The sequence below is a fragment of the Oryzias latipes genome, chromosome 8 (genome assembly GCF_002234675.1).
Source record: "Oryzias latipes chromosome 8, ASM223467v1".
In the NCBI taxonomy this organism is placed as follows: domain Eukaryota; kingdom Metazoa; phylum Chordata; class Actinopteri; order Beloniformes; family Adrianichthyidae; genus Oryzias; species Oryzias latipes.
Window position 1 is genome coordinate 13,532,375 of NC_019866.2, and position 13,293 is coordinate 13,545,667.

Below are 13,293 nucleotides of genomic sequence, written 5' to 3' on the forward strand. Positions count from 1 at the left end.
GTGGCGCAGGACGACAAATTGATTAAACCTTGTGATATCCTATGATCCCACCCTTACATTGATGTGTTATCCCTACCATGACAAAGGTGGATAAAGGTGAGAGGATTTCATGTAATCCATGGACACCATGTGAAGATCACATATCATTAAAGAAAAAAGGTTCAGCGCACTGTGTCTTGTGGGGTCTAGATGACCCAACTCCCAAAGACTAGGATAGCACAAGGTTTACGATAATTCTCTGCACAGAGGCATCTGCAGCAGAGTGGAAAGACATGCAAAATCTCCCCATAGTTTTCTAAAGATGATACTTTGGAGTCTATCTCTTTATTTTGTCTTTTAATGTTGCTGCTAGAATCACACTTTTCTACTGTGGAGCTGCTGAACTCAGAAACAAAACGAATAAAACAAACTGTGAGATAGAAATTAATTATTTGATGTACTTACAATTCCTCCATTTTAAAAATAAGACCAACTAGATATTCTGAATTCATCAAAGGCACACTTTGCTCACACACACAGTTTATGTAGTCTTGCATTAGATGCATGCAGCTTTCTGTAATGTACAGACAAAAATCCAGCAGCCATATTTTCATACATCAAGTGTAAAGATCACAACTTTATAACTATATTTTACGATAATTTATATTTGTTTAACCCTTTCACACCGGAGCTTCTTTACATTCTGTCGAACACCACAGGGGACTGCTACCTTTATTATTAAAATAAACATTTGGGTCAGTTTCCTACTGATCAAAACTGTCAAGTCTTATTTCACCCTTTCTAATACTTTGATACTGCTTTAGATTTGTTGTTACTTTTGAAATATGTATACATTCTGTTTCTATTTTTGGAATGAGACATCCTTTGCCACATATGATCATCCCACTGAGATATTGTCCTCCCACGAATAGTATTAAACAATGTAAGTCAAAAATGGCATTTTCTCTTCTTATATCATAGGTTTAGTTTGGTGGGCTGTCATCCTTTTCCTTAATTACTACTGCTGTTTACCTGAACATGACTTCACTGGTTTATTTATGATTAAATAGAAATAGTACCCTAAATAAAGAATGTACACGTTATTTTCTCAGCAACTCTCTTAATTTAGCTAATGAACATTAATGTATATATAGGATTAAACATTTAATTTAAACTTGTAACAAAAAAGAGCAATTACAGAAGATTAAGGTTGTTACCAAAGTTTTGATAGTATTTGAAATCTCAGCAAAATGCTTACGGAATGCAAGGACGTCAGCAGTGGTTTAAAAAAACGTAACAGTTTATCTTACTGTAGGAGCATCTCAGGCATGTGTAAACCTAATTCATAGAAATCAAACATTGCTTTTTAAATCCTTTTTTAGTGGTCAGGACTACTATTATTTCGTCTTTCTTTGCCCAGAGAGACACAATGGAGAGGTAAAGGAGCCACATCTAATGCTGCATTCTTATCGGCCTTGGCATGAACTTTCACTGTGAAGTCTATGTAAAAGGGTGTATATGTGCGTTTCAGGCTTCTGCATTTGAAACTCTCAACCTCACGCTTCACTGCAAAAGTTGTTAAGTCCATTTACCAGCTGAACTTTGACCCATTAGGTACTTAGATTTGGTAGTGACGTATGGTTAAGCGTCTTTTTCAAAACACGGAACAGTGAATTGTTTGAAAATTGACAACGAAAGAGCAATTAATAATTCTGCTTTGGCAAATCTGAATTTCTTCCCTGCCCCTCTGACTCCTGCCTATTGCTCTAGTTTGTAGGGACATTTTAAGTTGTAGTGGTGTCCAAATAAATCTTTTTTGTAAGGTAGAGCCATAGGGACATCGGTTTGGCTATTCTTTCGCCTGTAGGGTGACCCACATCGCGTTTGTGCACGAAGGAGAAAGACAATTCTTCACATGCTGTGAGGCACTGAAGTTTACATTTAAATATAAGTATTCTTGTAAATCAACATGACTCTTAAATAAGTATTTGTTTTTGCACGACTTTTTAAAGTTATAAAACCAATGTCATGTATTTGGCAGCTACTCAAAAATGTAGATGACCGCGACTATTGATGACATCATCAAGCGGTAGTAAAATCTGAATTTCAATAAACCATTTTTTCCATATCCATATTAGGATACTTAAATGTATTCATATAATGGATAAATGTAAGTATAGGCAAAAGCTGTAGGGTTACAGAAGCAATTCAGATTAATATATCAGAACAAAGCTGTGAAAGAAAAAGCCTGGAGCAAGATTTACGACATTTGTACCACTTGGACATTTCGCACTGAGCCTGAGTGAACAACATATGCTAAAAGCGAGTTCAAGATTTCCTGTTTAGCGCGTTCTTGAACGTGCATCACATGCCCGGTGTGTACATAGCATTACTCTTCAACCATTTACGAATTAATGAAATTCCAGTGGATACTGATATTGTGCTGATATGCAACACTTTACAGTATTGAAGTGTTAATGTAAGAAACGCAATTCAGCTGATTCTGTCGCGGAGTACAGAGGCTTTGGGCTGTTATGCAACACTTCACATCAGTAATGTGTTGTATGTTGATGCAAAGCCGTTATGAAAAGCCGCTTTTCTCCGCGTCAGAATGAGCTGATTTCCGTTGATCGCGCAAACAGTTGAGGAGTATGTGATAGAGTGTGAGTTATTTAGGTGTTGCTGGCGACATTTCTGATGTTAAAGAGTTAAATCGCTTGACCTACATTCAATATCTTTTAGTTTTTTGAACATTTTCCAGTTGGAACTATTTTCCTTTGTTACCACTCGCTGAGTAGGCAGATTTGCCATCTGGATAAGAGGAGGCTTGGATAAGTAGCAGAAGGCAACAGATTCTCTTGTATTCAGAGGAGATAAAAACCACATCGACATCATTTACTTAGGGCATACACTTAGAACATTTATTGCTGTGTTGTCAGGCTTTAACCTTTGATGCTATATTCATTGACACAAGGATTTGTCTCAGAAAGATAGAAAGGTATATCTTTGAAGCTAAAACAGCCCTTGGTTGCTTCGTGTTTTTCCTCTTCAATCCTAAACCTCAGCAATCCTCACTGACAAACAAGACACTTCAGGAAAAGACAACTTCTTCAACTCACTCGTACAGACACACGCACACACACACACACACACACTCGCACACACACACAGCTGCCTCACTCACACATATCAAACACTGCAATAAAACATTGTCATAAAAGTGATTTTGCATGATCAACGAGGTCAAACCCTCAGATTTTCTCACATCATCTCACTCTTTTCTGAGAAATTAATGTTGAGAAATAATCTAAACACTAAGGATGCAACAGTCTAATTATGGGAATCAGGCTTAAAGATGGGCATCTCCCTCTTAGATGGCGTAAGTCATCAAGCGGCGAAGCCAAAATAAGTTTACATTTAAAACAATATTGTGTTGCTACAACATAGTGTATGTTTTGGGCTAGAAAATAAATTTAAGGTTTCATTTTTTTCTTTTAAAAAAGCATTCTGTATTGCAATCCCACAACCATGCTTAAAGAACACTAAAGTGCCCATTATCGATATGTATGATGATGTGAGAATTAAAATAAAGCTTTCATTGAGATGTTTCGTCGCAGCTCATGGTTTTCAGCCAGGGGGACCACAAGCAAACAAAGTTATTTGTGCACATCCAGATGCGTAAGCTGTGTCCCCATGTTGTGAATGAATATGGCTGCTCCCATTTATCTTTGACTCCAACATCTTGGAAAAATAAAAGGTCCATGAGGAACGGGTGTTCCCACTGAGAAATGTGCTGCAGGGAACGGTGACTTCGGCGCACAAAAGGTCAGTTTGAAGTTTTTTTGCTTTGTTGTTTTGTATAGTCCACCTTTTAAAAATGTTAAAAAACTGGAAGCCACTGGCAGACAAAAAGTCCCAGACGACAGGTTAAAGACACTGCATGGGTTGAGACAAATAAGGACAACACTTGCACGTGCCTAATCTCTTTTCTACAAAAATATTTGAATAGGAATCACATGGTTATCACCCAACATTGACATCTTGATACACCTCTTTATATAGATAAAAAAAAATCTTGGTTAAATGCAATCCCATCATGCAGTCAAGGTCCCCTTGTGATTTTTGTCCATTCATCTGTAATCCTTGAGGATGTAGAGAAGGAGTCGAGTCAAAAGAAGTGTGCTTGAAGTCTCACTGTTTGTGAGTGATGTTTTGGTGCACGGTGCACACATTGCTGTGCCCTATGAAAGGGTTTATTTATCTCCATTCAACCTGCCTCTCTTTCACACTTATTTCCTTGCGTTCATGAGCAAGAGATCCTCAAGATAGAAAGAAAAATAACCAATTTCACGATTCACTCCATGCAGAATCATCCCTCCACTGTCAATCAATTTCTTTTAATTTTCTGCTCCTGCTGAAGACAGGGTTGACAGATGCACAAAGTCAATACCTATCTCCTGTTTCAAAACACTGATGTATGGGTCAGTGGTGAGAATGATTTTATTCATGCTCTGGATACCCGAGAAAGTGCTGTCTTACACAGTCACAAGCGACGGGGACACATTCCGCAGATCTCCTCCACCTCGTGTTTTGCTCTGATCACAGCAGAAGTCCTTTGCCAAAATGAGTAGGACTTATTGTTTCCGTCTGCCAGAACAGATGGACATTATATCCGCTTTCTGCTTTTCGATCCAAAGGACAAAAAAAAAAAAAAAAAAAAACTTCCTTCCTCTCTCCCAGCCTCCCTTCCACCTTGATATATTCTGCCATTGCAGATCCTCCGCCCACTAACTTTCTGTCCTGCCTCTGAGACACAACAAATCAAAACAATCCCGATCGGCACAAATAGACCGTGTCAAGTTTGGGTGCTTCTGTTCTGTCATTTCAGCCTCGTTGAACTCGGCCCTTTACAAACTAAAGTCGACCAACGTTAAGACTCTTTGTTTTGTCTTTGTCGGGTAGACTTCTGTCGACTCCCTGATAAGACTGAGCTTCCTGATTTTCCTGTATGAGCAGAGCCTACCACATAACGTGTTCCATAGCTACAACCCCAAGAGGATAGAGGGACCTCTTCTTAGCCCTTGGACCTTCAATCTGCAGGGTGATTTGTCTCCATAAAACTGTAACTAAGACCACAGCCCAACATAGCATAAACAGAGCACAGGCATGTCATAAATGTACATAAAGAGACTGAAGAGGAGAGTTAAGGGTTCGCTTTTGGGATGCGGATCATCGTGTGTCATCAAATATCTGCTTTGCTGAAGAAGCAGAGAGACTGAGATGGGCAGCAGTGGATTTCGTTCCAAGGAATGGAAAGACAAGGAAAGATTGATCATCAGGTTTCATCTATTTTTTCGACAGGGCCCCAAGGTTGTTTGGCTTGAGCTCTTTCCTTTCAAACCCTGCTCTCTATCTTCCGTTTCCCCTCCTCCTTCTCCTCTTCTTGTATCGACTAATACCCCCGTCCAGGGGTTGGCCAAAAAACCCTGGGGGTCCATAAGCTCAAGGCCGATAATCTCCTTGCGGTTCTCCCTGCTTCGGGAAGACAACATCATCCCCCCCTTGTCCAAGCTGCCTGTGCTGTTGCACTTCTTCACGGCCCCTCCCTGATACACAAGGGAGCTGGGCGACAGCAGTGAAGTCAGTGACAAGCTGCTTAGCGCCTCTGACAAGTGTTCACTGTTACCAGCTTGGCTTGAGCCACAACCCCCGATAGATGACCCAATGCCTATGCCGAGATCCTCATCTGAGGGGTCAATAGAGTCATCACGGGTGTATCCCGGGCTAGTGCTGCCTCTCCCGCTGCTTTGGCTCCGCTGGTGACCTTTAGTGGCCAGTAGGGTGACAGTGGATGATGGTTTCAGCTTTGGGCTCATGGTCTGAAGTGGAGAGAAGATCGAAGTTCTGTCTTCATGGGGTGCGACTGGGCACATGGGAAGCAGCGGCGCTGTTATGGGCACATCCACGTTGTGTGGTGGGGAGACACTGAAGCTCAGTCCTTCTTCCAGGGTGGTCTGAAGGCTGCCTTCAGAGCTTCCAGTAGCAAGGGATGAGTCACTGTGGGATGGGTACTAAAGCAAAAAAAATAGAAAAGGAATTGGTGAAGTGAAAAAATGTTATAAAATCAAAGGATAGTAATCTTCTTTTCAAGTAGACTAGTTTGAATAATATTATTAACACTTTTAATTTGAAAAGGGCCTTTCAAAGCATCCAGTGATGCTGTACAGCAGGTAAATTCATCTTGACGTCTACAATGTCTGTTCGTTAAATATGTCTCTCTTTCTTACTTGTGCACAAAGCATCTTTCTTTGGGCTACAGGGGAGCTGAATGAAGCCCAGGAGGATGGAGAGGTCATTCTAGAACCCCTTGACAAACGCAGGCTCCTACTACGGTTGGGTACTGGGATGGGGGTTCCTGCAGAGTGGAAGGGAGTAGAAACACCACTGGCTTCTCCTTCCTCACTCGTTTCCTTCCTGGAGATAACACCTAGAGACAACAGACACTACATTAATATCCTTTACTGGTTCATAGATCAGTGGTCTTCTGTGACTGATTGGTCATCACGGTGGGGCATAAAGGTTTGTATTCTTCTGTAGCTACAGCAATTCAATAGCTTTTAAGAAGGAATGACAAGCAAACCTCCAATTCAGTCAGCACAGATAATTATGGTGCTTTCCTGTGCTGAGCTCTTCTGCTGCAGGGCAATGGTCAGAAACTCAAGCACTCTCAAAGCTGATAAATATGCAGTGTTGCTAATGAATGAATGTGTTGTTCACATAGATTTACCATGCATGGAAGTTCCCGTTTATCAAGAGCTTCTGCTCATTGGTCTCTTTTTCTGTTTTTCTTTGTGTCCTTTTTTTATACTTCTGGATGTATATTCTTGTTCCTCCTTCTGTTATTCATGGCTCATCGATCCATCTGAATGCTGCTCTGGTTGGATTTATTTATTTTGGTGTTAGTCTTATATAGTTTTCCTTAATAATTCCCTCTGTACATACCCTTTAATCAATGGTCTGCCATTGAGTCTTCTTCCTTAAACTTCTGTAACCACTGTATATAAAGATGATTTGACTTTTCTTTTGAGTTCTGCAGTAATAACTATTTTAGACTTTCTTGTGTAAGGTCAGAAAAATGTGCTCTGCAATATTATTTGTTTTTTTTTTAACTTTATGTTGGCAAGCAAACCACAACAACTGTTGAAAAGAATAATTATCAAGGAAAAAAACCTTGCAATACATAAACACATGCAAATCTTTGTACAAATAATCCATTTGTGGGTTCACTAACCAGAGCTGTAGGGAGGCGAGCACATATGTAACTGGTGTGTTTGCATTTCCATCCTCTGTGGAGCCATCCTTGTATCTGTTCCAGAGCTGAGGGCTCTGCAAGGCTGGCAGGACCCTGCCACCTGGTCGTGCACCTCCATCTGAGCATGGTGGTCCCTGTCGTGACCTCCTCCACCATCGGCCTCCTCAGAGCTGAGAGAGTCACTATTGGACCTCTCCTGAAAAATACCACAATTTCCAACATTGAGGAGGAGTCTTGAGGCTTAAGGTTTCTATGACAACATCTGTTAAAGTCTGTCAAATTAGGGCATAAAAAATCTTTCCAAAGGGTAATTTAAGAGTTAAGATTCACATTATATATGAAAGTTAGAGTCCAAACAAAGCAAACATAAAAAATACAAATCACTAGCTTAGTTTATTCTTTTTGCTTTTTATTTCAGTTAAATGGTCAGGACTGCAACTTCCTCAAATATCCCATTAATAGCTGGAAGGCAGTAATTTTATAAATGTGCATTTGAAAGGTCATCCATAGTTTGGAGTGGAATGGAGTTGTAGCTGTTGGGGGGTGTGCAGCTTCTGCATGTATTTTGGTACAGGAAACTTGAGTTTATACATAAAAAACAGCCAGGAGGTTAATAGAGGTTAATGCAATGTCATCCATGGAGATTAGAACCCAACTGCTTTACCAATGCTGTACCATACAGCGAGGCAATAAAATATTTGTCAGTCACCAAGCCTAAAAGTTGTCCCGCTTTAAAAAAATAAGAGGTCTGTAAAGATACACTCCAGCTGTGAGAAACAGAATGTAAAAGCATTCAGAAAATCACATGGCATGATTAAAAAAAAAAACACATTTGTATAATGGTGCAGAGAGTAAGTACTTGCGTAAAAAAAATTAAAATGTAACCCATAACGTTTTATGTAGGTCTTCACCAGGTCTGCACTCACTCATTGATATCTTGGTCCATTCTATCTCCTCAACAATTGTGTTATTTTTGGGGTTGTCAAGGGCAATACAGATCTTAGGCTACGTTCACACTGCAGGGCTTAATGCTCAATTCGGATTTTTTTTTAAAATCCGAATTGTTTGCTAGACCGTTCACATTTCCAAGTAAATCCGAACTTTTGTGATCTCCAGTGTGACCGTGACACGACCCAAACGAGACCCGCATGCGCAGAAGCCAGAAGAATACTCAACGGTGAACGACGTCACTTGTTTGCGGAGCAGATGTCAACTGTTGTGTTGTCTAAATAAACAGTCCTTTAGTTTAGTTTTATCTTGTTTTATTAAACACACCTTTCATTCAATCTTCCAGCTTCCTCGTCTCCTGTCCTTCTCCCTTTCCCGCCCTCTCTATCTGCCTATCTCGCGATAATTCAGGAACTTAACTATACTACATTTTCCTCCCTTGTTTAGAATAAAAACTTCCTACCACATAAATTTTCTTAATAAACAAATCACATTGTTCTCAAACTAAATTTTCTTATAATAAACAAATCACTTTGTTCTCAAATTAAATCAAATTCTTTTCAAATACAGTTGTAACAAAACTTGTCAATAATGAGAACATATACATGTTATTGTTTTGTTTTGTTTTTTTCTATTTAAGTCTCTCTGTATCTGATGGGCTTTCTGATAACCCGGCCTTTCCTGGTAGTGATGACATCAGATGAAGAGGGGTCACGTTCTGGTGGAATCTCAAGTGCTGGAGTAGTCTCCGCAGTTGACGCATCCTTTGCCTCATGATAGTTTGGTTCACTGCAGGCTGATGAAGGCTCTGGTATGTCAAAGTCAACCTCCAATGGTGTTTTACGAAGATGTTTGACATTCCTGATCACTTTAGATCCATCCTCTGTGTTGACCAGTTCAAATGAGCTGTCAGAGGTGTTCTTCAGCAATACATAGCGAGTCTCTCTGAATGTTGGATCCAGTTTTCCATTTTCCATACTTGCAATATAAACTATATCACCTGCTTTAAAATTGTGCTCCTTGGCTCTGCTGGTCTGGTCAGCGTAGTGTTTCATTTTGGTTTGGTATTCCTTGTGATGCTTTCTTACATCGGTTGCTTTCTCCTTTTCTGTTAGAGGTAGATCTTTTTCAAGATTTGGACATTTAGTACGGATGTCTCTTCCAAACATTAACATGGCTGGTGTTTCTCCTGACGCTCTGTGTGGTGTCGAACGATATGCCATTAATATTTTTGGAAGTTCTTCTTTCCATGTCTTTCCTTCACATTTGCTTGCCTTGAATGCTTTCTTTAGGTATCTGTAAAAACCTCTCCACTTTACCATTGCTCTGTGGAAAATAAGGTGATGCTCTGATGTGCTTAATTCCACATGACTTTAGAAATTACTCTAAAACCTGTCCTACAAACTGCCTGCCATTGTCAGTAACAGCTTCTGGGGGATAGCCAAATCTAGAAAATATCTTTGTCAGTTCTGTAACTACAGTAGCTGAAGAAATGTCTGAGATAACAACAGCCTCTGGAAATGAAGTGTAGTAATCGATCACAGTCAGTATGTACTGGTTTTGGATAGGACCTACCAGATCCATACCAATCTTAGTCCATGGTCTTGGTGGCAGTTCCAGTGGTTGGAGGGGTTGGTCTTCATGTAGTGGCTGGTTGAGAACACAGGCGGAGCAGTTTCTGATCAGTCTTTCTACATCTAAGTCCATGTTGGGCCAGTAGAATTTACTCCTTAGATATTGTTTGGTACGAACCACCCCTTGGTGAGTCTCGTGTCCAATCTGCAGTGCTTGTCTTACCATTTCTCTGGGTAGCACTATCCTGTGTCCTCTCAGTAGAAGTCCGTCATATGTACATAACTCTTTTGCACATCTGTTATATGGCTGCAGTTCCACCGGAACTGGATTTGGCCATGTTCCTGTCTAAATGATTTCATGTAGTTGTTTCAGTGTTTCATCCTCAGCTGTTTTCTGCTTTATGTCCTGAAGGCTCATAGCTTGTACTCCATGCATGGTTAATGACAGGACTTTGTCTACATATGTTTCCACATACTCGTTATACTCAGTCTCAGGTAAAGGAAGTCTTGAGAGTAAGTCAGCAACATTAGACTTTCCAACTATGTGTTCGATCTTGTAGTCGTATGGTTGTAGTCGTAAGCCAAGTCTTTGTATTCGTGGAGGTGTCAGCGTCGCTTTGTCTGGGTTGAACATGTAAATTAGAGGTTTGTGGTCCGTTTGCAAAGTAAACTTGCCTCCCCACAAGTAGGTTCTAAAATGTTCCACCGACCATACACAACCTAAAGCCTCACGTTCTATTTGGGAGTAGCGACGTTCAGTGGGAGTCAACGAACGACTTGCATATGCTACTGGCTTGTTCTGTCCATCTTGCTGAGTTTGTAGCAAAACTGCGCCTAGTCCTACTGGGCTTGCATCACTAATGACAACTGTAGGTGCACCTAGTTTAAAGTATGCCAAGCATGGTTCACTCACCAACGCTTCTTTCATTGCTTGGAATGAGCTCTCTGCTTCATTCGTCCATTCCCACACTTGTCCTTTTCTAGTCAGCTTCCGTAGCGGTTCTGATAAGTTTGCATAGTTCGGTATGAACTTCATCAGAAATCCACAGGTGCCTAGGAACGAGCGGAGTAGCTGAACATTTTCAGGCCTGGGTGCTTTGGAAATGGCTTCAACCTTTCTTGGGTCTGGTTTGATTCCTTCCGCAGTGATTACGTGTCCAAGTATCTCAATCTGCTGTAGTCCAAAAATGCACTTGTCTCTGTTGAGGGTTAGACCTCTGTCCTGAAATCTCTGAAAGACTTGCCTCAGTCTCTTTTCTAGCTGCTCTTCACTCTCTGCAAAGACCACAACATCATCCATGTAGCAAACTGTGCCAGGCATTCCACATAACATGATGTCCATAGCCTTCTGGTAGGCTTCTGGTGCACTCGATAATCCAAAGGGAACTTTTCTGAAGCGGTAGCAACCTCTGTGTGTAATGAACGTTGTCAGAGGTCTGGATTCTGGTGCTAAGTCACACTGCCAAAACCCTTTTCTTGCATCTAACTTAGCGAACACTTTAGCTCCTTGAACTGCCTGTAAGATGCTATCGACTGTTGGGACTGGATGTCTTTCCCTGATCACGGCTCTGTTCACTTCTCTGAGGTCTACACATAGCCTCACTTCTTTTGTGTCTTTCTTTGGTACAATCAGGATATTCGAAACCCATTCTGATCCTTCATTCACCTCTTCTATTATACCTTGTTCAAGCATCTTATCTAGTTCCTGGTTTACAGCTTCCAACATAGGATAAGGGACTCTCCTCAAACCCTGTGCTACAGGATGGACTTTTTCATCAACTGTGACCTTATGACTGTAACCCTTAATCTGACCAAGTCCTTTAAAGACTAGTGGGTATTCTGTAACGAGCTCGCTGAATCGTTGCGTCTGCTCTACTGTGTTCACTTTTTCTCCTGTGTTAAATATTTTTAACTCAAAAATTGCTTTTCTTCCCAGCAGTGCTTCTACATTACCTTCAATCACATATATCTTGTCCATGATGATGTTGTTCTTCCATCTCATTTCTGCCTCAAAGTAACCCACACATTTAAGTGGAGTTGTCTGAGCATAAGCATAAAATTTCTTTTTGGTTGGTTTCAGTTCTGTTTTAGTGGACATTATTCTCTTATAAAGATTCTCTCCAATGAAATTTCTGCCACTTCCTGTGTCTATGACCATTTTCAGCCATTGTCCATTCACCTTAATTGTCTCAGTGCCTTCAGAATTCACAGCATGTACAAACTCATCTGAATCAGAGTCAGAAGCATTCTGTACTACTGCTCTCACAGGTTTCCTGGATTTTGTCTTTTCTTTTTCTCTATTCCGGTCTTTAGTTGTGGCGGGCGTGTTCTTTTTCTTTTTAAAACACATTCGCGCGTAATGTCCTGTTTTCCGACAGAAAAGACACGTCGCTGTCTTTGCACCGCATTCATCTGCTGTGTGAGTGTTCATTCCGCATCTGTGACACTGGGTGTCGCTGTCGGCTCGCTCGTGGCTGCCTTTAGTGTCGCGCGCCGCTCCGGCTGCACATCCGCCATTTGAGCGTGCACTTTTCTTAGTGAAATTCACTTGATTTTCCCTTGTTCGGTGACCAGAACTCTCGGTGAAAAGTTTAGATTCTGCCTGTGCTGCTTCAAAAGCTCGTGCTATTGACAGTGCTTTGTCTAAACTCAGTCCATCTTCCTGTAATAACTTGTCGCGTAGCCGTTTCATCGCGCATTTCTCCACTATCTGATCCCGTAGCATGTCATTCTCCAGTGCGCCAAAGTCACATGACTTTGCCAGCTCTCTTAATGCATTTACAAACGCATCAACGGTTTCATCCGGGTACTGAGCTCGGAGCCGAAACTTGTGTCGCTCCAGAACTATATTTCTCCGCGGAGTAAAATACGCGTCTAGCGCAGCAACAGTCTGAGCATGCGTACCTTTGTCTCCAGGAAGATTGGCGAAAATCCTCTGAGTTGGCGCTCCTATGCAATGCAACAGTGTGGCTCTTCTTACCGAATCTTGTGCATTAATCGTACCACTGGCAACTTCGAAAAATCTATAGGAGTCCATCCATAGGTTATATTCCGTGAATAAATCTGATGCGCTAAGGTTCAGCGGAACCGGCGGGGCAAGCTGAGCATAGCTTGGTCCTGGTGCAGCTCGTGCAGATCCTTGGTGCTGCTCGTCAGACGACATCGCTGAATTTTCTTTTCTGTCTTCCTTGGCTGGGACGTAAATCCTAATCGTCCTTCTTCTTCATGGGGTCTTTTGAAAAATAATCCTCGTCGCCGAAAATGTTGTGTTGTCTAAATAAACAGTCCTTTAGTTTAGTTTTATCTTGTTTTATTAAACACACCTTTCATTCAATCTTCCAGCTTCCTCGTCTCCTGTCCTTCTCCCTTTCCCGCCCTCTCTATCTGCCTATCTCGCGATAATTCAGGAACTTAACTATACTACATCAACAACAGTGTTGTCAAAAGCGGAGCTCTTTTTGTAATATTAAATTTATTTTC

General features: G+C 41.1%; 1 protein-coding gene across 1 annotated transcript in view; it reads right to left on the bottom strand.

Moving 5' to 3' along the window:
* Nucleotides 1-2,870: 2,870 nt before the first annotated feature.
* Nucleotides 2,871-13,293, bottom strand: part of LOC101169039 (voltage-dependent T-type calcium channel subunit alpha-1I) — a 115,564-nt gene continuing 105,141 nt past the window's right edge. The window contains exons 33-35 of the mRNA XM_023957619.1: nucleotides 7,271-7,487; nucleotides 6,267-6,466; nucleotides 2,871-6,050 (exon numbers count right to left, since the gene is read on the bottom strand). Coding sequence (XP_023813387.1) covers nucleotides 5,322-6,050; nucleotides 6,267-6,466; nucleotides 7,271-7,487 — 1,146 coding nt within the window. The 3' untranslated portion in view covers nucleotides 2,871-5,321. The remainder of the gene's footprint in view (nucleotides 6,051-6,266; nucleotides 6,467-7,270; nucleotides 7,488-13,293) is intronic.